The 26758-nt window shown below is 45.5% G+C and overlaps 1 protein-coding gene across 2 annotated transcripts in view; it reads right to left on the bottom strand.

The window, feature by feature from the left end:
* Positions 1–26758, bottom strand: part of ANKRD6 (ankyrin repeat domain 6) — a 130479-nt gene that overhangs the window by 73818 nt on the left and 29903 nt on the right. For both annotated transcript variants that reach the window (XM_054995699.1, XM_054995700.1), the window contains exon 2: positions 4369–4633. In XM_054995699.1, the coding sequence (XP_054851674.1) occupies positions 4369–4488 (120 nt within the window). In that variant the 5' untranslated portion in view covers positions 4489–4633. The remainder of the gene's footprint in view (positions 1–4368; positions 4634–26758) is intronic.

The raw sequence follows: 26758 nt of genomic DNA, 5'->3' as shown, positions 1-26758 counted from the left end.
GCCACCTGCTCTGCGCCTGATCTCAGCTGGGTGAAGATTGGGGGGTGCATTGCCACCTTCTCCGCTCCTGATACCAGCTGTGTTAAGGCAGGGGGTGGGCATTGCCACCTGCTCCGCTCCTGATCCCACCTGGGTTAAGGCGCGGTGCAGGCACTGCCACCTGCTCTGCTGCTGATCTTGGTCAGATGAAGGGAGGAGCAGGCATTGCTACCTGCTTTGCTCCTGATCTGAGCTGGGTGAAGAGGGGATGGGCATTGCCACCTGCTCTGCTCCTGATCCCAGCAGGGTGATGGCTGGGGGCGGCATTGCCACCTACTCCACTCCTGATCTCAGCTGGGTGAAGGCGGAGGGTGGGTATTGCCGCCTGCTCCATGCCTGATCCCAGCTGGGTAAAGGGTGGGTGGGCATTGCCACCTTCCCCGCACCTGATCTCAGCTGGGTGAAGGGGGGCGGGCATTGCCACCTGCTCCACTCCTGTAATGGCAGGGTGTGGACATTGCCACCAGCTCCGCTCCTGATCCCAGCTGGCTGAAAGCAGTGGGCAGGCATTGTTCCCTCTCTGTTCCTGATCCCAGATGGGTGAATGCAGGAGGCGGGCATTGCTGCCTGCTTCATGACTGATCCCGGCCTGGGCCTCCTGCCCTGGCGCACTCTCTGGAGGTCTGGCTGCCTCATCTGAGTTTCCTTCCACAGCAGCACCCTCTGGAGGCGCACCAGGGTAGAAAGTGGGTTGTCTTTAATATGCTTAGCCTTTTATATATTAGGATTATCCCCACAACAAAACACCCTGTAAGGTGAGTGGGGCTGAGAGAGCTCCTAGAAGCTGTGACTGACCCAAGGTCACTCAGCTGGCTTCAAGTGGGGGAGTGGGAATCAAACCCAGTTCTCCAGATTAGAGTTCCGCACTCTTAACCACTACACCAAACTGAAATAAAATCTCTAGACCCTTCCCTTGCAAAGATAAGCCATATGTCCACAAGGTAAGGGCCTATATATTTACTTTTAAAAAAAAATGAAGCTGAGAATTCTGAAAACTTGCTATACCTGTTGTTACAGCGGTGTATCACTATAATGATATTCTAGCACCAATTTTTAAAACAATTTTTTAAATCTCTTGAGGCAGTGGGGGGAGGAAACAGATGCTACAGAGTCAGAGGAAATTGCTGCCACATGGGACAGAAAATCAGAATTTTCCAGCAACTGTCCAGGCTTTACTGCAATCTTTCCCAAAGCTTTGGAGCAAAGCAGATTTGAGAAAGTTGGGAGAGTAGGCGGGGAATCCCCCAGAGATGCACAAATGTACCAAGATGCTGTGGGGAAGCAGGAAAAAAAACCTGCTTCCAAAAAGCATTGAACTCAGGGCAAATAGCTTGTGTGGAAGACACTTCTGTGATACTTCTGTGCAAAACTAAAACAGATGATAAGTACAGTGACCATTCATATCAACTGCAGAGATCATTCCCATTGGTCTTAATAAAAAGGTATTATACTGTTTTTCTTTTTGGAATGTTTTTGTGGACCTCCATGCTTCATCTAGTCACATTAGCAATAACTGGACATAACACAACCTTCCTAGTTTTGCTAAAGTAATTTAATACTGATAATAGTTGTAAAAACCTTCCTATTGATCAGACTTAGACGTAGATAAATACAGTAATATTTCCTGGATTAATTCATATATTTCCTGGATTAATTCTAACACAGCCATTTCACAATGGAATCTGCCTTTGAAGGTCTTTTAATTAATAATGGTGATTTTTTAGGTTGGCAGTTAAACTTCCCAAGAGTCTAAAATATCCTTCTACTATGTTGCCATTTTGGATATCACATATGTGTCCGTTTATTCTTTTGCATTGCAATGCAAAAGTGATTGACCTGCATGTCTTATGTAGATGTCAACTGTTGTGTTATGACGTATATTACGCTGGACGAACGAGCTTCTGATGGGACGGCCTGTGTTGTTAGGACACATAATAATGCGTCCAAGTAGGTTTGGGAGGGAAGCTGGCATCTGGGTTTGTTAGGGGGGTTAATTCGTGGATTTATGTTTGATTTAAGTCATATTGATTCACTTCCAGAGGCAGGCAAAATCAAAATTCTAGTCCTTCGAGGGAAGGAGTGTTTCTCGCTTCTAATCCTGCCTGCAGCAAGAGCCTGAAGTAATCTTAGTTCTGACCTCAGCAACCAATTTAGCCTTTCTCTGCCACCACCCCAGCACTTAAACTTACATGTTTTAGTGCGGTGAGCCCAACTCTCTTTCGTCACAGCCACACAGTATTGATAGGAAGCTGCTTTTTAAAGGACCACAGGGGCCCAATTTACCTGAAGACTGCAGCATTTGGTGGGGGGGGAGCAGGGGCTCCTACCTCCACCCCTTGAGCCATTTTCCCAAGCGAAAATGGCCCACATGGAGTTATTTGCCCCATTTTGGAGCTGCTTGTGCCTCACTTTGGGAGGGTAATGCCATACATTTCACAATAGTTCAGCCTGGGTTTCTTAGCAAAGGCCTATGTTAAATTTTACTTCTTGATGTATATTGGATAACATTGCATATTATTATGTATTCCCCATTTCTCTGAATAGCAAACATTTCCAGGAGCAACAGTTACCTGGCTCAGTTCCCTTTGGAGTACTAGGAATGTGACACTGACATGGCATTTGATTTATTTACAATTATAAAAGTAGAGCACAGGTGGAGTAAAAAGGCACTCCTGCTCATCTGCTACCTGACTCTGGGTCCCCAGAGAGAGAAATGTTGCATCTTCATTGCCCTTCAGCCAAGTTACAGCAGTATCTGTCTGTTCCTCACTCTGCCGCTTCCCAAATCTAAAACTGCTGATTCTTTATAAACACACATATCTATTTTTCCCTGGCTGGGAATGGAGGAGGGGGGTCACCTCCTCCAAGCCCTGATGGGTGCTTGTGTGTGTGTCATGTGCCATCAAGTTGCTTCCAACTTATGGTGACCCTATGAATGAATTACCTCCAAAACAACCTATCATTAATAGCCTTGCTCAGATCCTGCAAACTGGTGGTTGTCGCATCCTTTATTATGTCAGCTATTTAGCTCCAGGGCAACACTGAGGATCGCACTACAAGTGACGAATGACACTTGCCTGGCAAGTGAACAGACTCGCGTGTATTCCTCCCAGTTCATTTGCTGTTCACTTGTTCTCCACTTGATCAAATGGAGCGCAAGTGAATGGCAAGTGAACAGGGAGGAATGCACGTGAGTCTGCTCACTTGCCAGGCAAGTGTCATTCGTCACTTGTAGTGCGACCCTGAGTCTAAGGAGATTACAAGGGATAAAACTGTTTAAATAAACAAATGAAAGCTGGGTAGCTGTTGCATTTCTAACAAATTATTGTTGAAACTTGAAAGCCAATTGGAATATCTATTTGAAGTTTTATAAATGTACAGATTTGGGGTTATTTTTCTTTTTGGAAATTGCAGCTGCAGGAGAATGGGATTTAGAACAGAACTGTGGTATACCATCTTGCAAGCAAGGCCCCGTAAATCTAATATTTGCATTATTAAGAGAAACATACAGGTTGCCAGTAGGGTGCCTGTATTTTTCTTCAACAGGACAAGTATTAGGCTGAGGCAGAGTTCAACCTGGAAAAAAGGTATAGGGGGGGACAGTCAACTGCTCCCCCAGGTCATGGCCTCACTCTGAATAAAACCTCCATATACACAGCTTCTACTTACTAATAAAAATCATGCTGGATAGCCAATCCCAGACCTTCCAGCAGCTCAACTGGTTTGACCCCCAAACAGGTTTAACCCCCCCCCCCAAACCCTCTGATGTTTGAAAGTCTGAGGTTTGAAAAGCATCAGCACTGTAAAACTGTTCATTAAAAATACCCCAAATCCCATGAACAAAAAAAGGATCCAATTGTTATCCACAATCCTATTTCCCCAAATATATTATTTATTGGTTAAGTAACATTTCCTAAAACAGTGCTCTCCTTCCTTTTGATATATACATGGTAAGGGTGTTTCCCCCCCCGCCCCCCCCCAGGAAGCACTAAAGAGCTCCCTCCACTTCTGAATTTTCTTCTCCCACAATAATTATTTTGTCAATGCAAAATACAAATGATTGCTTCATTGTTAAACTCTGTTTTTAACTGTGGCTGTTTGCCTCTTGGGAGTAGGAAAAACAGCAAAAAAAAGAAAAAGAGAGAAAAACATTTCACGACTAAATGGAGCCATATAAATACAGCTGGAAAGGGGTGGGGGAATAACCCCCTTCCATCAGCATCACTTCTAAGAACAATTAAATTTGCAAAGCAAGGAGAACATTTATCAGGAGAAAGGTTTGGACTGAGGCTAGTTCTGTGAATTTGTAAGGAGTTTTTCTCTTGTTACCTTGGTAACAGCTACCTTGGCACCCTTGTTGATAAGTTGCACAACATTATCCACTTGCCCTTTATACGCAGCTATGAGAAGGCGTTCTGAAAGCACGGCAACCACATCCTGCTGGCTCATGAATTAGGAGAGAATGGCTCTCAGGACAAACTGTGGACAAGCTCCTTCCGCGCAAAACAAAAGCTTCACATCAGTCCAACGGCAGTGCACAGAGGGACCCCAGTTTGGTGGAAGGCTGGATCCGTTGCTATGCCATCTTCTGGATCTATAGATTGGGGAGGAGGGGAGGAGAGAAACCATCAGTCACATCTTGGAAACAAAACAGCTGCAATTACTCCTTCAGAAACCCTCTGAAATGCAAGCAGGATCAACAAAGAATTACCAAGCTAGAATGGCCAGGATTTCTACATGCAACAGACAGGAACTAGATGAGACAGACTTTTGATACATCCTTCTGCTGCTTGTCCATGCGTTTAACAATTATTACAGTTCATAAGTGGTACTTATACTTAAGACTGCAGCAACATGAGAAACACGAGGTGAGCTGCTGTGCTATTCTGAAGCAATCCTCCTCCTATTTGTTCCAGGATGCTCATTTGCAATCTGGCTGTCCCTCCTTCCCATTAGTGGGCAGAAACACTGGCTGCATCTCCTCCTTTTTAAATTCTGTTCTTTCACAGAGTGCAGCCTCCAGTGTACGTAGGTACCAATCAATTACTCCATGCCTAAATTTCTGCCAACTGTAGCCTTGCTATTATTAAGGATATCGTAAAACTGACTTGGTCTACATTCTCAACACTGTGTAGCTGTACAGATCCCTTAACAGCCAGAGAGTATATCTCAAGAAGTGTGATTATAAAGTGCAAAAAATAAAGCAAACTGATGTTCCCTTTATGATGTGCCAGTACAAAAAGGCCATTTTGCCACATACACACACCAAACACCATTTTCTTTGCCCTAAATCTTTTCACAGGTCTAAAACAAGCAAGATAGACAAAAAAAAAATCACCGAAATTGCTGCTATTTCCATAATCGTCCATACAGCATTGAGCAAAATGGCTCACTTATTTTGCCATGGGAAACAGAATATTTGCTTGACTTATATGAGACCACCCTCTGAGTTCAAGTAAAGAACGGAACTCAGACCACACATTTCCAAACAAAAAAACCGTGCATGAATGTAAATAATTGTACTTAAATGCACTTACTCACCGAGCACACTATATAAATAATTAAAGTGAACAATTATATTTCTACAGTATTTTATTGATGCTACAGGAATTCTTGGATAAGCTGAAATCCTCAAGTTTATAATAAGGCAGTCATCATAACACCATATAACTTTTCCCATAAGTGGCAAGCACACAGCACGTGAGTCAGCAGTTGCATGGATTGTTGCAGTTTGTGCCAGACCTGGGGAAGAGAGAAGAACCACCAGTCCCGGCTACAGCACAGAATGAAGCCTCCACTTCTGCCTGCCTCTCCATTGCCTGACCATCTGAACAAAATAGCAGAGTAAGTTTCCTAGGGCACTAGCAAGCTACACCTGTACTGTCGTGCCCAGCTGAACAATGCTCACCTCTTCTGAATATGACTTGCTAGATTGGTTGGCCAGCACTGTCACAGCCCATGGCTACAACTAAGAGAAGACTGTGAAGACTATCCCATAGCTGTGATCAAGTGCTTTGTGTGTGCACTTTTCAGCTGCCATCTTATATAGAGTCATCAGGAAACCACTTTCATATATAGATTTGCATCCAGTACCAGCTAATTTGTTGTTTGCTGAGATGGTCTTGAATTCAAAAGCAGCATTTGACTTCAGGTCATTGATAACTTGATTTTTGGGTGACTTAACTGTGAGGTAGGTTAGGCTGAGAATGTTTGAGTGGATCAAGGTCTCCCAGTGAGCTTCCATAGGAGTGGTGATTTGAACCTGGATCCTTCTCTGAAAAACCATTATATTATATTGGCTTTTGTGGGTGGGGGGGGGGAGGCTGCTATTGAATAGTAGCAAGCAGCTATGTCTGGGTGAGTCTTGCAAGTCAAGTGGTATCAAGTTGTCTGGTGGTTGCTTCTGCACTTGGCTCCAATGAGTCCTCCCTCAAAGGCGAAAACAGCCTTGAAAGTGCTCTGCCCCTTTCCCCTGCTTGACAGCAGCCAAGCCTGGAATATTGGTTAAACTGTTATGGATGCCAAGGAATAGGCCCTCCTTTTATCATTTTGGCTTTTTAAAACCCCCAATGTATTTTTTTATTTCAGGTTTTTCTGCAAACCTGGAATTTTTCTCAAGTGTGTAGGAAGATCTGTCTTGTTCATTCATGGCTCCAGTCTCTCGGTTTAAGTATCCACAGATCAGGGCCACTTAGCTATTATTATATAAGATTCTAGTACATAAACTTTCTACACATATTAAAATATGCAAACCTGTCCATATGAAGTGGTCGTTAGAAATCATTGATGTAGTAATGAACTAGAGAATATATTTTCCATGACAAGATGTTTCAGAAGTACATGAGATTGTGCACTTACTGTAAAAGTGTGCCAGCAAGCATCAAGTTTAAAGCTCCAACAAAAAGAAACTTTCTCCACCCAGAAACTGTTATCCTGATAACACCGCAACAGATTTGAAAACAAAAACACCTTTTCAATCACTCAAGAGAACAAAATAGGCTTAGTTATGAAAGCACACGAAGTATAGTTGAACTGACAATACAAATTAGTATTGCAGAATGAGGGAATGATGTCATCATCTTCCAGATAATTACATCCAACAATATCCATCGATGACTCATTCAGTATTGCAAAATAAAAAAATATATCTCAATGCAACAAGGCTGAATAGTTTCTCAAAGATAAGTTTAGAAATACACAGGCTTTGGCAATGAAAGCTTGCTGACCATCAGTCTGAAGTTCAGTTTTATTTAACCAGAGAAGATACACGTTAACTATATGGGAAACCTTTAGAAATCAGTGCAGGCACACTGGAAATTGCATTGTGCATGGTCAATTTATTATTTAGCAAATTTTTATGCTGCCTTTCCAGGGAACCTGCCTGAGGTGGCTCACAAAACCACCCTCCTCACCTCTAAAGTCAGAGAAGCAGAGTGCAGGGCTTGTGATTAGGGTTGCCATTCCCCCGCTGGGGGTGGAGGATCCCCAGATCCCACCCTTTCCCCCCATGTCCACTTACATGGCTGGCAGGGGGCGCGCTCCCTAAGGAGCCCCCTCCCTGGGCAGTGCGGCACAGCTCTGGGCAGGGGGCGTGCTCCTGCGCTGTGAGAGCAGGCAGCAGCAGCCAGAACAGACTCTCACAGCGAGCACGGCCGCTCGCTCTCACCACCACTGCCAGCTCTTGCTGCCGCCGCTGCTCATGTGCACCAAATGTGAGTGAGCGAGCGAGTGGCTGCTGCTGCGCTTGCTGGTGGTAGCAACAAGGGCCCCCCCTTTGACCCAGGGGCACCCTTTGACCCAGCGTGATGACATCACTCGTGTATGTGACATCATCACGTGAGCTGGGCACTACACATGCATGCGGAGAAAGGAAGCCGGGGTAAGTACCGGCTCCCAATCCCACACTGGGAGACTACAGGGACCTGGGGATCCCCTGTCAAGGGACTCCAGGTCCTTGGCAACCCTACTTGTGATGTAGATCTTAACTGGCAGGTGGGACAATATTGAAGAGGGTGGCCCTTCAAGTACCCTAGCCCCAAGCCATTTAGGTCTTTAAAGATAAGAACTAGCACTCTGAATTTTGCTCTGAATGAAATGGGAAACTAGTGCAGATCTTTCAGCACCAGAGTGTTGCCATTCCTGTATCCTGTCCCTGGCAGTAACCTGGCTGTTGCATTTTAGACAAGCTAAAGTTTCCTGACTGTTTTCAAAGGCAGTCCCACACTGAGCACATTACCACCTGCATGCACCTGTTATGGACTTCCACAGACCCACCTGACTCAGTGGTTAGGGAGACGGAGAGCTGGTGACATCTGAATATTAGTGGCATCTCACTCCCAATCATTAGAATACTTCTCCCAGCAGTTTCATGTATATGTTAAAGAGCATATGTAAAGAGTATATGTTAAAGAGCATACAGAAATCTGCAGGACCCCACCGCATAAATACCATGGGGACCAGCAGCAGCACCCCTTCTGGAGTCAGTAAGAATGGAACCACCAAAGCATGGTAACATCCCCCCTCCCACTCCCAACTCAGCCAGCCTCTCCAGAATGATATCATGATTGATGGTCTCAAACACCACAAAGAGCTCCAGGAGAATCCACATGGATGCACTCCCCTTGTCACTCTCCCAGTGAAGAAGATGCATCAGTCAGAGTGATCACGGCAATTTCTGTCCCAAACTCAGGCTTGAATCCAGATTGAAATAGGTCTAGATAATCTGTCTCCTCCAAAACTGCTTGAAGTTGCATAGCCAGCACCTGCTCATGCACCTTATCGAGAAATGGAATGTTGGCTACCAGGTAGTAGTTGCTTAGGTCAGTGGCATCCGGGGATGCCTTCTTCAGGAGAGGTGACACGACTGCCTCTTTCAAGGCAGTTGGAACTACACTCTCCACAGAAAGGTACTTATTACTTACTGGACCCAGTCAACCAACTTAGTCCAGCTTGATACAACAGCCACGAAGGTCAAGGGTCAATTCTAGATATGGTGGGACAAACACTTCTAAGCGGTTTGTCCCCTTTCATCAGGCCTTACCAACTGAAAATCCACTTTACAACTAGGATCACACCGCACTCCAATGTACTCTGAGATTGAACTGCACCACCTATGGCATTTAAGTCATAGCAGATACAAGCAAATTTATCCACAAAATGCATTATGAAAGCATCATAGCATGTCTTCCAAGTCTATATTTTTAAGAGTCCAGGATAGGAGAATAAATGTTGCCATTAAAATAAAATTAGCCACAAAAATGTGACATGCTCATATTCTGTGGCAATATTAACAGTCTAACCAATCTGCCCATGCACTCTATTTTTATTCCCATTGCCAGTGAGCAAATGATGATCATGTACTAGGCAATTTTATTTTGCCATCTTTATTTTTGGATGGAGCAACCTAGTACTATTTTCTGCAAGTATCAGGCCCAGGATTGAAGGAAGCACCCAGACAGAGCCAGAGATAGGGAACTAGGAGCCAGGGATAAGGTCAAGGGGAGTCCAAGAACTGACACCATGAGAGCCAAAATAAATGATTCCAACTTGTCAAGCAGAAGCCAGAATCCCAGAGACGTCCAATGGTCAAGACCAGAAAAGCTTGTGGCAAGGCTACACTAATTGTTAGACAGCAACCAAGGTCACAAAGAAAGACAAAGGTCAGAAGTAAAGATGGGCAGGGACTGGAAAAACACATTTCACAGACCACGAACTTTTCACAGACCTGCCCCAGTCACGGACCAGTTCATCGGTCCATGGTCCGTTACTTCTGGGGGCCCTAGGACCACCCCCTTTAAGATTCCAAACCTGCAGTGAGGCTTCAGCAGGCTCTCCTCCAGCCACCCTCCAAGTTTGGCCAAGATTGCATTTTGGAGGTCCAAGTTACAGACCCCCAAATTGGCCGCCCCTAGGAAACTTCCAGTAGATACTAGAAGTTGCAAGTGCCAATTGACTTGCATTGGTTCACAGCATCAAAAAATTGCAATGAAGCAAAATCAAACATAAAAGGGTGGGGGAAGAGCCCCCTCACTCACCAGCTGTTGCCTAGGGCATTAATTCTTGCTCCTTGCTCACATAGACAAGAATGGGAGCTCTCTGGTTGGCATCCAGAGCTGCCTATCAAGGTTTTGAGGGCTAGAATTGGTGTGGGAACTGCAAAAGGCCTGCGAACGTCCATTCCATTGCCTAGAGAATTGACAGATTGGTGCCAGGATGTCTGGACTCACAGACCACGGACTGTTGGACTGGCCCAAATGGACCAAAGTTTGTGGAAAAAGTGAGTTCCATGAACCGCGTGTTTGCGAACCACGAACTGGGTCGTGCCCACTTCTAATCAGAAGAAATCAAGAGAACAGGAAAGAAGATCGGCACACCAGGACAATGGTAATACTGTTAAAATGAACAGAAATCCTGAGGCTTCCTTGGGGCATGGTAGTTATTCTCCCTGGAGGGAATCAATGTGCTAAGTATACGGATGCGTGCCTCTCACACTGCCATAAATTTCTTTAGGCGCCCCATACAAAATGGCCAGGTCTAATAAATATCTTCTTACTCTATAAAATAGGATGCGTAAGAGCAGCTGTGGATCAATATATACATAAAATAATTAAAACCCTTTGAACAATTGTATTTTTTAATTTATAAGAACGAATCATTATGGAATATTTAAGCCAAACAAGTCATACTTCAGTTTCACAGCTTTCTATTTGTGTGGCCTGTTCCCCCACCCCCATCCCAATTTCACTACCAATCTGATAAGGATTTTATTTGAAAAGGGACATTCTGTTTTTAATAGCAAGACATTCTGTGCAATATCAGCTGGCCAATAGAGTAATTAAATTCTGTTTCTTTAAAAATAGAAACATAATGACAAAACAGTTAATATTTCTCCAAGGCAATTTTTAAATTTTTTCATATTTTCTCTGAAATTTGCAGAGCTATAATTATATAATTTAAGCAATATAACATGAAGCAGTTTGTGAAACAGATTTAAAAACACATTTTGCTGCCTGATAAAAAATTTATAACTTTCTTTTTGACTGAAATTTTGTGATCATTTTAATGGCTTTGGTAATTCGTATGTTTACCAGTTACATCAATTAGGAAAATTATTCACATCCATGAGACCAAAAATCACATATACATTGCAAAATGGAAAAAAAAAATTGAAATGCAACTGTCAATCAACTTTCCTGAATGTTCACAATCCAATTCAGAAACCTAGCACTTTATTTCCCTTTTGCTGTCAAGTTGCAGCCAACCTGTGGCAAAGTCATAGGGTTTCCCAGACAAGACTTTTAAAGGTTTGGCATTGCCTGTCTATAATGCATAGCAACCCTAGATTTCCTTAGCAGTCTCCCATCCGAGTAGTAAGAACTGTCTATTTTTCACGTCTGAATCTAGGTATTCTCACACTTAGAGACAACATGCTGTTTTTCACAGATGTTCACCAATAGCAAAAGAAGGAATTGACAAGTGTTAACATGCATTTTACTGTAAGTGTTCTGCTGCTTTAGTGTTTCACTGTCATATTTGGCAACAAGGCAGAGGAATAAACTTGGCTGAAGCTAGCTGGCTAATCTAATACTAAAGTTCCTTTCAACGCACTCACCAAGTAATATACAAGCTAGTTTTCCATGACTTTAAGTCTTGCAGATGCAGAGCATGTGTACATGTGTATGCATAAGCCAACCCTTTCTGGCAGAGACACGCCAATGGTTGATCAGTTATTGGTAGAGTTGCCATTCCCCCAGTGGGGGCAGGGGATCTCCCACTCCTACCCTCTGCCACCACTCACCTGGCTGGTGGGGGGAAAGGTGGGGGAACAGGCTTCCAGGCAGGGTGGATTTGATTTAAATCAAACTGATTTAAATCACGATTTAAATCACGATTTAAATCACTAGTCAGTAAGGCTTGATTTAAATCATAGTTTTCTACATAAAGACTAATTCTTGCTGGTATAACTTTAATATGCAAGTAGATGAATATTTTTAGAATAACAACTTTTCATATTAGTTTTACAGTTGTATAAAATATTGATTTTAATACTATTAGAAACACATTATAGTTAATTTATTGTGAGATGAATTATCCCCAGTTTAGGTTAATCATTCATATTTGGACAACTTTTCTGTTGTACTTTATTGGAAGGAGAAAAATAATCATTACCTTAATAATAACAATTTAAATAGTTTTATTTATTCAACTGAAACAATAACATTACAGCATATGTTATTTGCTTAAACAAACATCCATGTTTGTTAACTAATTTGGCTAAACAATATATATATATTTTAAGAAACTTAGACTGTCAGCCCAGCCTACACATGAAAAACTTAAATACTGTCCTCTGTAGCTCACTCGTCATCTTCATCTTCTTCTTTGTTCATAATCTGGAAAAGAAAAACAAGCTTTCCTGCTTTATCGGGTCCCAAACGATTTCTCAATTTAGAATGAATGAGTCCAAAGGAAGAGAATATTCTTTCAACGCCTGCAGAAGAAGCTACTGCTGTTAAAAGTGAAATCATTACTTGAACAGTCTCTAAATCCAAGTACTTAAGTGACTTCCACCAGTTCACTGGTGTGACTTTCTTTAAAATATCTTCAGCAAACATATATTTCTTGAATGGTTCCCCCTTAGCTCTGAAGTTTATTATAGTTGGCATTACAGATGGATGATTGCTGGATACCCATGTCATAGCTAACTCCTCTTCCTCAGCACTTAAGTTTTGACCCTGGTACTGGATATTGACAATATTTGCCAAAAAATGAGCTGGAGACAGTGCTTGTCCCATTCATTTTTCTAATGCTTGTAATTTAATTCTGTCCATGTGTAGTTCTGTTTTTAAGTGTTCACACAGTTCCTTCCAAATTTCAACAGCATCAGCAATAAAACAGCTATTTTTCTGTATTTTGTTTAAAGCTTCAGAGATGGGTTTCAGGATGCTCAACATATGTTCAACATTTCTCTTAAGCCCAATGTTGAGGATTTTGGCCGTGACAGTGCCATCTATTTTATCTCGATTTTGTTCACAAACTGTCATCAGAATAGGCCAGTTCTTGACATACTGCTCAAAACAGTCCACCACAGAGTTCCATCTAACATCTTGTGGGAGCGTTAGCTTGGTTCCACCCATCCTTTTCAGAGCTGCTTCAGCAAAATGATTGTTACGGAAGTATTTAGCAATTTCAACAACATTAGTCTTTATTTCTGGAACACTTAAGTCTTTGGCTAAGAGGTGCAGCAAATGAGCACTGCAACCATATGTTATTAGCTTTGTATTCCCTTCCTGCTCTTCAAAATTTCTTCTCATCTTGGATACATTTGCAGCATTGTCTGTGACCAAACTGCATACTAGATATTTGAATTTTTGTTCACCTGTTATTATAGCTTTTACTGCCACTTCTTGTAAGTATTCTGCTGTGTGTGCATTTCCTGACGTATCAATTGTTTGTGCAAGGAAGACTTTCCCTTCTTCTGTTGTTATACAAGCACATACAACAATTTCATTGTGGACATTACTCCACCCATCAATACTTAGGTTAACAATTCTACCCTCCAGAGCTGTTGCACATTGCTCCATTTCTCTGTCATACACTTTATCCAGCAGTTTCCCTTCAACATCTGCTCTGCAGGGTGGACTGTATCCTGGTCTCAGTCTCAGTGACCGAACTATATTAATGAAATGGGGGTTCTCAGTCAGACGGAAAGAAGAGTTCGTTGCATAAACAAACTGGGCAATTTTTTCATCAATTAACTCTTTTTCTAATCTGCTAGTTTTTATCACAAACTTATCTATGGTGGTTCCAGGAGGGAAGGGTTTTTTCTTTCTTTTAGGTGATATACTGTGGGTGTCTGATGATGATGCAAATGAAGCACTAGCCAGGATGGATAACTCTGAAACTGTAGAAGAGGAGGATGGTGATCTTGAAGGTGGATAGTTTCCAGAATCCTTAATGTTGACGATGAATTCCCCTAAACAAAAAAGGCAATGCTGTTATTTTATTGTTTATACAATTTCTGTTTATTGTACAGCACTGCTCCAAAAGGAGTATTTGCTTTTCTTCATAACTGTACCAAATGACAGTAACATGCAGTAATAATAAGAAATATAATTTTGCTCAAACATGACAGTTCAAGGCAGACTTTAGAAATATGATTCAATAAAAATGTTTACCAACCTGAAGATCCTGCCTGTTCAAATGTGTTTCTTTGGTCATCTTCATCATGATGTTGCCTCATTCGGGCCACCAGGCCTTGCATTTCTTTGTTGCAGTGTTTGCATTTTGCACGCATGCCTGCCTTACCGATAGGTAAAGGAACTTCATTAAAGTATTCCCAAACTGGGTCTCTTTTACGGCCTGCTGCCGTTATAGGTTTTTTCCTCCAAGGAAATAACGTGATAAACCTCAGGTCATACACACAAAAGATCCAAAGACTTGTGCAGTATTGTGCTCAAAAAGTTTCACTTTCATTTTGTACTGCTTGCCCCTCCCTCCTCACAGTTTCTTCTTGTGCAGATCTATTCCACTCCAAACAATCAGAAAAATATTGTTTCTATTCACTGAACTTCTTGAAACTTAGCACTGAAGGGGTTGATTCTGTCTTCATAGGTTTGTAGAACAATAGGATTAAGGTCTTTTTCTCAACTCTGTTCATGTTATAACATTTTTGCTGTGAAGAAGAGGCATGTGATCTCTGCTGAGCTGACACAAATTCAGTTTTGAGAACTGCAAAACCAAGCGTCTGTGATAATATCTTGTAGGCAGAGAAACTGCCCAATAATCTTACAAAAACCTCTGGAAGAGCATGACATTGTGAATGGGTTAATGGAATTTATTTACCAAAAAAATTAAACATATACAGCCTTATTCTACATAATTAAAAACTAATCTTTATTTCATGATGGAATAACCTTTGGATGGTAATATATTTTCCTCAAAAAGCGTTTTATTTTTAAAAAATCCAATTTAAATTTAAAAATCCGATTTAAATCAAAAAAATCTGATTTTTTTGATTTTTTTAAAAAAAATCATTGATTTTTATCCACCCTGCTTCCAGGGCACACTCCTTGTGCGGCACAATGACATCATTGGTGGCAGAGGGCAGAGGGTAGGAGTGATATCATTGTGCTGCACCAGGAGTGCTCTTGTGCAAAGTGCGCATGCTGGGAGGGTAAGGGACCTGTGGCAATTCTAGTTACTGGGTTCAACTTAATGTTCTAGCTATTACCTACAAAGACGTTAATAGCATTGTACCCACATACCTGCAGGAACCACCTCTCCTGCTATGTTCTGCTTCAACTGCTCCATTCATATGAGCACAACCTTCTGAAGGTGCCATACTGCAAACAGGTAAAATTGGCAACTGGTCCATTCATGAGCATTCTCTATGGAGGCTAAGTTATGGAACAGCTGGCCTGAGACTATCAGCAAGGCCTCCACATTTCTATCAAAATGTGCAAAACAGAATTGTCCAGGAGGACATTCTTGTGGAAGTAGCAAAGCTGCGGTGTAATGGTTCAGCTCAGGAAGCAACAAGATTATCAGTGTAGAAAAGACTTTTCCCCTAATAAAATTAGGGGGGGGGGGAGTCTTTGCTACACTCATCATCTTGCTGCCTTAAACAGAGAGGTTTGCTAGTAGTGCTCTTGGTTTTTTCCCTCCTGCATTATTTTGTTTTACTAGGAATCTGTGCTGCCAGATTCATATGTTATCGTATTTTGTAATCTGCTTTCTGCTTGATTGAAACTTTAAAAAAAATTATATTTGTAATCTGCCTTGGCCCTGACCTGGATAGCCCAGGCAAGCCTAATCTTATCAAATCTCAAAAGCTAAGCAGGGTCAGGCTTGGTTAGTAATTTGATAGGAGACCTCCAAAGAAGACTAAGGATTTTATGCAGGTAATGGCCAACTACCTCTTTAGTCTCTTGCCCTGAAAACTCCAACAGGGGTTGCCGTAAGTGCCATGACTTGATGGCACTTTCCACCACAATCTGCCTTGTATCCCAGTGAGAACAGAGGATGATAAATGAGAATATATAATTAAACCATACATTAGGTTAATAGAATGACAGTAAACAGGCTGTTAATATGAAAGACCCATGTGAGAACCAGTTTGGTATAGTGGTTGAGAGCGGCAGGACTCTAATCTGGAGAACCAGGTTTGATTCCCCACTCCTCTGCTTGAAGCCAGCTGAGCGACCTTGGGTTAGTTACAGCTCTCTCAGAGCTCTCTCAGCCTCACCTACCTCACAGGGTGATTGTTGTGAGGAAAATAATAACACACTTTGTAAACCGCTCTGAGTGTGGCATTAAATTGTCCTGAAAGGTGGTCATATAAATCAAATGTCGTCGTTATTATTGTAATTAGCCACATTGCATGTTTATGGCATTTACACACACATTACAGCTGTGTGGATAAAATCATAGAATAGGACTTTGTAATATTATGGGCAGGGATTCCCATCAATGGAAATGTGAGTTAGATATACCAGTTCTGTATCTACATCTGCTTTGGACAAAAAGATTACTACCTCTCCCTCAGAGGCAACTGCATTATACATTGGTCTTGGCACTAGAAGTATCTTTTTCTGTATTTCTCTGTGTTCCAATAGTGTTGTCCAAGTAGTGTAGTCCTAGAAACACTGAACAGACTTGAGTAGACATGTTTAAGATTGCACTCTAGGTAATAGTTTTGGGAAACTGAGCAACAATCCCCTTTCCTTCTTCACAATTTCAATGCATTACCTTTCAGCCCCATAATTTCAGCCTTTAAGAAACAATAAAAGCTAGGATGAAAAGTAGCAGTACAATATAGACTCTATTTTCAGTGTAGCTAAAGGAAAGCCATTAAGTTTATATCACATTCGAGGTTAATACGTTATTCAATTGCCTATGGGAGAGTTCATTTAAAGTTGTGTGCCTATATTTCCAAACGGTGACCCATCATGAAAAGGATTGTGCCACTCACATGAACAACACAGGACCCAAACAACCTCTAATGGCCTAATCTTCCCATTTCCCCAATTAATATATGCAGCTTTTCTCACTAGGGTGATTTTTTTCTCCTTCTATATAAATGAGAGAAAGTAACTGGAGCAGGTGCAGGCCACCAGCTAGGCGATGACATTGGATTCCTGCCAACACTATCTGTAGTCTACTTAGCATAAGAAGGGATAAATAGACTGTCCCCCCTCTCCGCTGGGAAAACAGAAGTTCTGCCTTTACTGCAGAGATCTGTAAATCAGATCTTTGCCAATAACAATGTGTATCACTGACACTACAGGCAATTCTACAAGGACTTTCAAATACAGTGATATCTGATTCATGACCATTTCCAGTCTAACAAAATTACAAAGACCGTTTGCACTACACTGTGCAATCTCCATTGCAAATGTTTAAGTTGTATTAATATAGCTACCTAGTTTAGAAATTGTGCACAGAAAATAAATCTGTAACCACAGTTTGCCCCCTTTCCTATCAGCAAGCAGAATCTCCAGATGCTATCCCAAACTCTCCTGCGTTAATCTGGCTGCTGGCGAAGCCTCACTAAATATGCAACCTGCTTACCACTAGTCAGCCACAATAAATGTGCAGAGAAAACATCTTGCATGAGATCTCTGGGCCAGTGACCAGTCATCAGCCACCCTTCCCCCTCTGTCTAACTGTGTACGCCAATCTTTTCTTAAGTCTGAAACAATTTGAAGCGTGAGTAGGTATGGCAGTAAGTAGGCTGGATATACCATTTGACTGTAACTATGATTTTGTGGAGCTATTTCTATTGTGTATGTTGGTAAATTCAATAACATCATGTGAATAAGTGACATCTTTGTCCTGCTGCCTTTTAAATTTCTTTTTTTGGAGAGAATAGACTCCAAAGTTCTGTTTGGTATCATTACTAGCTGAAGGGATGGACAGAAGACAGAGGGATAAATAGTATATACTGAGAAAGCACCTTTAAAAGCTGAACACAACTGGAGGAGCTAATTTTTATCCTTATTCTGTGCAATCAGCTCTGTATGCAGGAAGCTGAGAGGGATAGTGCTAGTGTTCTTCATGGGACTGACATTTGTCTTTATTGGAAAGGTCTTTCCTTTCAAATAAATGCATATTTCTAATGCTACATCTATTATCATAAATGATCTGAGCTTTTACACAAGAGGGAGATCTTGACCCTAACATATTAGAGTACAGAAACCCATTCAGGATATAATTGTTCTCTAGAATTTTCAAATGCCACTTATATCAAAAGAGCATAGAGGAACAGCTAAAGTTCTCTTAGCCAAATGTCATGGGTTTCATATTGTTATTGGTCCCCACCACTTTCTCGTGTCTTAATTCTCAGTCATACTTCTCATGCAAAATAAAATTAAAGCATTTATTTAAAACACATGGTAGCCTTGCTTCCATTCACTCCAAATCTGAAGTAGATTTATACAATTAATAAATAGGCTTTATCTCATCTCTTTCAAGTGAAATTTCAGTTGAATATTGGAAATTGCATGGAGTTGGCTTATTCCATCTGCTTAGTAAAATGCCAATGTTGTTATTTGTGGCACTTTGCTGAACTCTCATCAAATTAGGGTTTCCCACTCTAGGTAAAGAAATCCCTAGGCATTTGGGGGGCGAAGCCTGAGAATGGCAGGGTTTGAGGAGGAGAGCAGGGTATAATGTCATAAAGGTCACCTTCCAGGGCAGCTATTTTCTCCAGGGGCACTGATCTCAGTCACCTGGAGATCAGTTGTAATTCTGAGAGATCTCTAGCTACCACCTGGAGGTTGGCAATCCTACATCAAATGCATAAGGGGTGTGTGTGAAAAAACATCAGGCTAAGCCCACATTAACTGCTATTATTTTACCCTTTTCAGCCATCCCTCATACAAACTTTGTGTTAATGTAACACGTTAATGGTCAAGGGACAATATAGTTGCCTATAAACTGGCTGTCTATGTATAATTATAGCACCATTTGCTATGAATGCTGATATATTTAGTGTTTGTTTGTTTGACTGACTTATAGTCTGCTATCCCTGCAATGCAGGCTCAGAGTGGATCACAACCTGATTAAAACACAATACAATATACAATAAATAACAGCTAAAAGCAATTTAAAACTGGCAGCAAAATTTAAACAGACAGCGGATTTCACAGTCCTGAAAGATCACTGGGTCTGCGGAGACTAATATACAGTAATGAGCTAAAAACCAGAAGTGGGGATCTTCCCCCCATCAGTAGGACACCGAGAGGAGGCCCACCCTCCTCAACCACCAAAAGCCTGGCAGAACATCTCTGTCACGGGCTGGGCCAGCCCAAGCAGGGTGGTTCAAGTCCAAACCTTAAAGCCAAAGTCAAAGGGGAGTTCCAAGAGCAAAAGCCAAGTCAAACCGGTGGTCAGAGCACGAGATAAAGCCAGGAGTGAGTCCAGAGTCCAAAAGCAAGGTCAGGCACAGTCCAAGGTCAGTCACCGATAGTGTCAGGTCCAAAAGCAGGCACGGGCAAGGTTCACGAAACACGGAGTGGTTGCAAGCAGTAGACACGTTGCTTCCACGCCCAGCAGTTCCTCCAGACTGGCTCTTATAGCCAGGCGTGGTTTTCAGCCAGCTGCTGGGGCTCTATCCTGTCACTACTCATCATCACTCTCCAGCAGCTGCCGTTGGCTTAAGAGGCGAGCACTGCGCCGTCTCTCCTGCAGTTCCAGTCTCTGGCGCTGCCTGCGGCGTTCCTTGGGCGTGGGTGAACCTGGGGGGGTGGAGGCTCTTGGCTGCGCTGCACCTGTAGAAGTCCCTGGCTGAGCTTCCTCTGTAGTATTGGAGCTTGAGGGTGCTGGTGCCTCAGCTGCTGGCTGTAAGCTCTGATCAGCCAGCAGCTGTTGCTCCTGATTGCTGGCTTCTGCTGAATCAGGGCTAGGGCTGGCTACACAGGGCTCCTCTTCTCCAGAGGAGTCCTGGCTGGCTACACGAGGCTCCTCTCCTCCAGAGGAGACCTCACTCTCAGACTGGGCCATGACACCATCCCCCCTCCCAAGGCCCCCCCTCTTCTGCGGCCCGGGCAGCCCCGGTTTCTGAGGATAGGCCCGATGGAACTGTCGGACTAGACGGGGGGCATGGATGTTCACGGCAGGCTCCCATGAGCGGTCTTCCGGCCCATACCCCTTCCAGTCCACCAAGTACTGTACTTGCCCCCGCCGGCGACGTGAGTCTAGGATCCGGGCAACCTCATATTCCTCTTGCCCCTCGACGGTAATCGGAGGCGGAGGGGGCGGTGGCCCGGGATGGTGCGGGTCCGGGGGTAAAGCCGGGACTAGAAGGGACCGGTGAAACACAGGATGGATCGGGAGGGTTCGTGGTAGTTGCAGGCGGTAGGCCACAGGGTTCACCTGGTCTGTGATCACAAAGGGTCCAAGGAACCGGGCATCTAGCTTTTTGGAGGGCCGTTGGCTGCGGATCTGGCGGGTGGATAACCAGACCCGATCACCCACAGACAAGGGAACACCAGGTTGCCGTTTCCGATCCGCAGCCTCCTTGTAGCTTCCCTTGGCAAGCTGGAGTTGTTCCCGCAACAGCTCATGCATGGATTGGAGTTCCTGGAGGCGATCATCAGCAGCTGGAATTCCCGACAATGGTGCTGTGCTAGGGAAGAAACGAGGGTGGTGGCCATAGTTTGCCATGAAGGGGGTCTGCTGGGTGGAGGAGTGCACTGCATTGTTATATGCGAACTCGGCCAAAGGCAGTAGAGCTAGCCAGTCATCCTGTTGATGGTTTGTGTAGCATCTCAGATATTGCTCCAGGGTTGCATTGGTGCGCTCTGTCTGCCCGTCAGATTGGGGGTGGTGTGCTGAGGATAAGTGGACTTGGGTGCCAAGAAGGGAGTGCAGGGCCTGCCAGAACCGAGAGGTGAATTGAACTCCCCGATCAGAAATTATATGATCCGGACGCCCATGGAGTCGAAAGATGTGCTGAAGGTACAGGTGTGCCGTTTCCTGAGCAGTGGGGGGTCCAGAACAGGGAACGAAGTGGGCCATCTTTGTGAACAAGTCCACCACCACTAGGATGCAGGTGTGGCCTTTGGAGCAGGGCAGGTCTGTAATGAAATCCATGGAAATAGTCCTCCATGGCCCAGTGGGTGTGGGGAGTGGATGCAGGAGACCAGAAGGTTTGCCGGGGACGTCTTTGGCCCGTCTACACGTTTCACAGGCTGCCACATACCGGGCCACATCCGATTGCACCCGGGGCCACCAGAAGTCACGGGTCAAGAGATGAATTGTCTTGTGGCGGCCGAAGTGCCCGGCAGGTCTAGAATCGTGGACCAGCTGCAGTACCTTTGTTCGTAGAGAGCCTGGGGGTACATAAATCCGGCCTCGGTGGGTCAGTAGCCCCTCTTCCTCTGCAAATCCCTCTGCCTGGGGATGGGGAGATCCCCGGACGTTCTGGAGGTACTTCTGGGCAACGGGGTCCAGCAGCTGTTGAGTCTGTATCTCCTCCACCAGCCCCGGAGGGGGTTGCGTGGCGGCGAAAGTTTCTGGAGCCAGGATGGTCATTGGAGGTTGTTCCAGGTCAGGGGATGTGTTGTACTCTGGCTTTCGGGACAGAGCATCGGCCTTCTTATTCTGGGAGCTGGGAACATAGGTGATCCTGAAATCAAAACGGGAAAAGAACAACGACCAGCGGATCTGTCTCTGGTTGAGACGGCGGGCAGTTTGGAGGTGTTCGAGGTTCCGGTGGTCAGTGAGCACTTGGACTGGGTACCGAGCCCCCTCCAGATGATGCCGCCAAACCTCAAAGGCTGCCTTTATTGCCAGCAGCTCCCGCTCCCAGATGGTGTAGTTCCTTTCAGCGGGGGTCAGCTGGCGAGAGTAGTAGGCGCAAGGCTGTGGAGAGCTAGAGGGGGTTGCCCGTTGTGAGAGCACCGCTCCAATGGCGGTGCTGGAGGCATCTGCTTCAACTAGAAAGGGTAGCTGGGGATCCGGGTATCGAAGGACTGGTTGCGTGACGAAGCGTGTCTTCAGGGTCAGGAATGCCTCGCTGGCTTCCGGTGTCCAACGGAAAGGTTCTCGAGGCCAGAGAAGTCGAGTGAGAGGGACGGCTATGGATGCAAACTGGGGGATGAATTGCCGGTAGTAATTGGCAAACCCCAGAAATCGCTGCACATCCTTCCGAGAACGGGGGGCTTGCCAAGTCTGTACAGCCTCGACTTTAGCTGGGTCCATTTGGATTCCGTGGGGTGATAGCACATGGCCAAGGAATTCCACGGTAGGCCGGTGAAATGCACACTTTTCCAGTTTGGCGAATAGGCCATGCTGCCGGAGTCTTTGCAGCACCGTCCGAACATGCCGAGTATGTTGCGACGCATCACGTGAATAGATTAATATGTCATCCAGGTAAACAATGACAAACTGATCCAGGATATCTCGAAAGATGTCGTTCATCAGTCTCTGGAACACAGCTGGCGCGTTAGTCAGGCCAAAGGGCATTACCCGGTACTCGTATTGTCCATATCTGGTACTGAAGGCGGTCTTCTATTCATCGCCTTCTCGGATACGCACCAGGTTGTAGGCTCCCCGAAGATCCAGCTTGGTGTAGATCTGGGCTCCCTTGACTTGCTCCAAGAGGTCGGAGATCAGAGGCAGTGGGTACCGGTCGCGAACGGTGATCTTGTTCAGGGCCCGGTAATCATTGCACAGCCGGAGTTCTCCACTTTTCTTTTTGACGAAGAGGACTGGGGCAGAAGTAGGCGAGGTAGAGGACCGGATGAACCCTCGCTGCAGATTGGTGGTGAGGAAATCCCGGAGTGCAGCCAACTCAGGCTCTGATAACGAGTACAGGCGTCCCACTGGCAGGGGGACTCCAGGAATCAAGTCTATGGCACAATCATATGGCCGATGAGGGGGAAGTTGGTCTGCTCCCTTTTCCTCAAACACATCTTCAAACTCTGCGTATTCCTCTGGCATCACAGAGGCCTCCTGTACAGCGGCTGCAATGGGACCTGGGCATTGATTTTCGTGTGGGCATGGGTCCCGGAAGCAGAGGTCCAACTGGCCCCACCGGATAACCGGGTCATGGCGGCAAAGCCAGGAAAGTCCCAAGACCAGCGGGAACTGAGGGATGCCTACCACATCAAAGCAGAGCCGTTCACGGTGCTGCTGGATCTGCAAGAGGAGGTCCTGGGTCTCCTCGACCACGGGCCCAGAACGTAGCGGTCGCCCATCAATGGCCTCAACTACGGTGGGGGTCTTTTTTGCCCGCAAGGGAATTCGGTGCTGTGCGGCAAACTTGGCGTCCATGAAGCAGCGGGATGCCCCTGAGTCTATCATGGCATACACAAATAGCCATCGACCATCAGGCAGGCACAGCTTTACTGGCACCAGGAAGGGTTCAGGAGGAACACTGGAGGCATTGGCCGTTCCCACAAGTTGTTTAGTGGGAGTCTGCTCCTGGACTATAGCTCGGGTCCTTCTTTTGGCAGGGCACCCATCGGCAAAATGGCCCACCCCACCACAGTACCAGCAGAGGTTGTGGGCATGACGCCTCGCCTTTTCCTCTGGAGGCAGGTGGGTAGAAGGCATGTTCAATGGTGTGGGTTCCGCTGTCTTTTCAGGCAAGGTCTGGGGCGGGGGTGGCTGGCGTAGCGCACGTGCTTGCCGCCGGCTCTCCAGTCGTCCATCAATACGGAGGCATAGGAGAATGAGCGCTTGCAGCCCTCCTGGTCTTTCAGATCGAGCCACTTCATCCAATACTGCGTCAGACAGTCCTTCCAGGTACTGGTCGACTAAGGCTGCTTCGTTCCAGTCCAAGTCCTGAGCCAGTAGCTGGAATTCAGTGGAATATTGGGCCACAGTCCCATCTCCCTGGGTGAGGGCACGTATTTTCTGGTTTGCTTTCACAGCTTTCAGTGGGTTTGCAAAGGTGGCGGTAATGTGAGCCACAAAGCTTGGAAAATCCCCCAGCAAAGGGGATTTGGCCAGTAACAAGGGTGTGGCCCATCTTGCTGCCTGCCCCTTTAACAGGCTGAGGATGAAGCCGACTTTGACTTGATCTGTGGGGAAGTCTCTAGCCCGGAATTCAATATATAGCTGGCACTGGGCGAAAAATGCTGGGAATTCTTCCACATTGCCCTCAAAACTGTCAGGAGGCTTCACTGGGCATTTTGCAGGCAGAGGTGCAGCAGGGGCGGCAAGGAGAGTAGCAATCTGCTGCTGCAAAGTCACCAGTGCTTGGGTTAGTTGTAGTACCTGGTCCTGCAGCATTGCCAGGCTCCCTGGGGTGGGTGTTGCCATGTCCATGCCAGGGAGTTTTGGGTGGAAGCAATCTGTCACGGGCTGGGCCAGCCCAAGCAGGGTGGTTCAAGTCCAAACCTTAAAGCCAAAGTCAAAGGGGAGTTCCAAGAGCAAAAGCCAAGTCAAACCGGTGGTCAGAGCACGAGATAAAGCCAGGAGTGAGTCCAGAGTCCAAAAGCAAGGTCAGGCACAGTCCAAGGTCAGTCACCGATAGTGTCAGGTCCAAAAGCAGGCACGGGCAAGGTTCACGAAACACGGAGTGGTTGCAAGCAGTAGACACGTTGCTTCCACGCCCAGCAGTTCCTCCAGACTGGCTCTTATAGCCAGGCGTGGTTTTCAGCCAGCTGCTGGGGCTCTATCCTGTCACTACTCATCATCACTCTCCAGCAGCTGCCGTTGGCTTAAGAGGCGAGCACTGCGCCGTCTCTCCTGCAGTTCCAGTCTCTGGCGCTGCCTGCGGCGTTCCTTGGGCGTGGGTGAACCTGGGGGGGTGGAGGCTCTTGGCTGCGCTGCACCTGTAGAAGTCCCTGGCTGAGCTTCCTCTGTAGTATTGGAGCTTGAGGGTGCTGGTGCCTCAGCTGCTGGCTGTAAGCTCTGATCAGCCAGCAGCTGTTGCTCCTGATTGCTGGCTTCTGCTGAATCAGGGCTAGGGCTGGCTACACAGGGCTCCTCTTCTCCAGAGGAGTCCTGGCTGGCTACACGAGACTCCTCTCCTCCAGAGGAGACCTCACTCTCAGACTGGGCCATGACAATCTCTGTCTTACAGGCCCGGCGGAATGCTAAAAGATCCCGCTGGGCCCGAGTTGTCTCAGACAGAGAGTTCCACCAGGTTGGGGCCAAGGCTGAGAAGGCCCAGGCCCTGGTCAAGGCAAGACGGATCTCCTTGGGGCCGGGGATCTCCAGAAGATGTTTCCCTTCTGAGCAAAGTGCCCTCCGGGGTATATAGGGTGAGAGGTGGTCCTGAAGGTATGCTGGTCCCAGTCCACTAATGGCCTTAAAGGTCAAGACCAGCACCTTGAACCTGATCCGGATCTCCACTGGGAGCCAGTGCAGCTGGCGCAAGATAGGTGTCATAGGGGCCCAAACGGCGTTCCGGTCAAGAGCCAAGCCACTGCATTCTGGACCAGCTGTAATTTCTGGAGCAGGACGAAGGGCAGCCCAGCATAGAGCGAGTTACAGTAGTCCAGCCTGAAGATGACCATTGCATGGATCACTGTTGCAAGGTCGAGGGGTAAGAAGTAGGGGGCAAGCTGTCTGATCTGGCGAAGATAGTAAAACACCGATCTGGCAACCACCATGATCTGGGCCTCCACAGACAAGGAGGCATCCAAGACCACACCCAGGCTCTTCATCATTGAAGTGAGCGTGCAGAGTGCCCCATCAAGAGGTGGGAGCCGGATCCCTGAACCCAATAGCCCATGGCCCAGGTACAGGACCATCTTCACTGGATTCAATTTCAGTCTACTCTGCTTTAACCATCCAGTCACTGCCTCCAAAGCCCTGGCCAGATCATCCGGGGCGGCATCTGGCCATCTGGCCATCAACAGATAAAGTTGGGTGTCATCTGCATATTGATGAGATCCCAACCCAAAGCTCCGCACCGCACCATCTGGGCAAGAGAACGCATATAGATGTTGAACAGCATCTGGGAGAGTATCACCCCCTGGGGGACACCAAACATGTTTTTACCATGCATGCTCTAAGAACTTAATCCCCTCAGACATCAGGAAGGAAACAAAGTGCCTTTCCTCAGAAAGGAGAGGCAATTTAATTAAACATATGCAGCTGCCCTTCAATAAGCAAACATTATACTTTCGGTGTGTGCATTTACATGTTAACACAGAAGTGGTATGTCCATCTGGTTATGAGCACTAGCATGGAGACTGTTGCTCCTAAAAAAGAAACCTTATTTTGTTAGGGAGCAATAAAGAAGGTACGAGTCTGCCATTTGGAAAGAAGGAAGAAAACAAAAATCCCACTATGAGAAGAACTGATGAAGGAGGGAGGGAAGGAAAGAAAGAAAGCAGGGCAGCTTGCGACCTGCTTCCCACCCTCAGCATATCAATGGTAGTGAGAGAGATGGTTACAAGAGGAGAAGGGTAGGAGTAGCACACACTCCCAACTAAGGCAACAATGACGATGGTGATCTTTTGGGCAGGTGCATCCTCCTCTGCTGCCATCATCCTCCCCTTCTCCACCTTCCCCTAGGCTATAAATCAACATTAGTTTATTCTTTGTTACTCTATTTCAAATCAACTGACATTAGTAATTAAAGTACAGCAAATTTAGACCTGTTTAAACTTAATAGAAAGTTATAAAGGAACACAAATACACTGATCTCACTGATACCATAACACTATTGTGCACAGGTGCTTGTGCTGGCCTATACAGTTTTATGTAAGTGTAACTAAACCTATCCTATCATACTACTTGTCCATTATAGCTG

The sequence above is a fragment of the Eublepharis macularius genome, chromosome 1, assembly GCF_028583425.1.
Source record: "Eublepharis macularius isolate TG4126 chromosome 1, MPM_Emac_v1.0, whole genome shotgun sequence".
NCBI lineage: Eukaryota > Metazoa > Chordata > Lepidosauria > Squamata > Eublepharidae > Eublepharis > Eublepharis macularius.
Note: the sequence above shows the minus strand (reverse complement) of the source record. Positions and strands in the feature narration are given on the sequence as shown.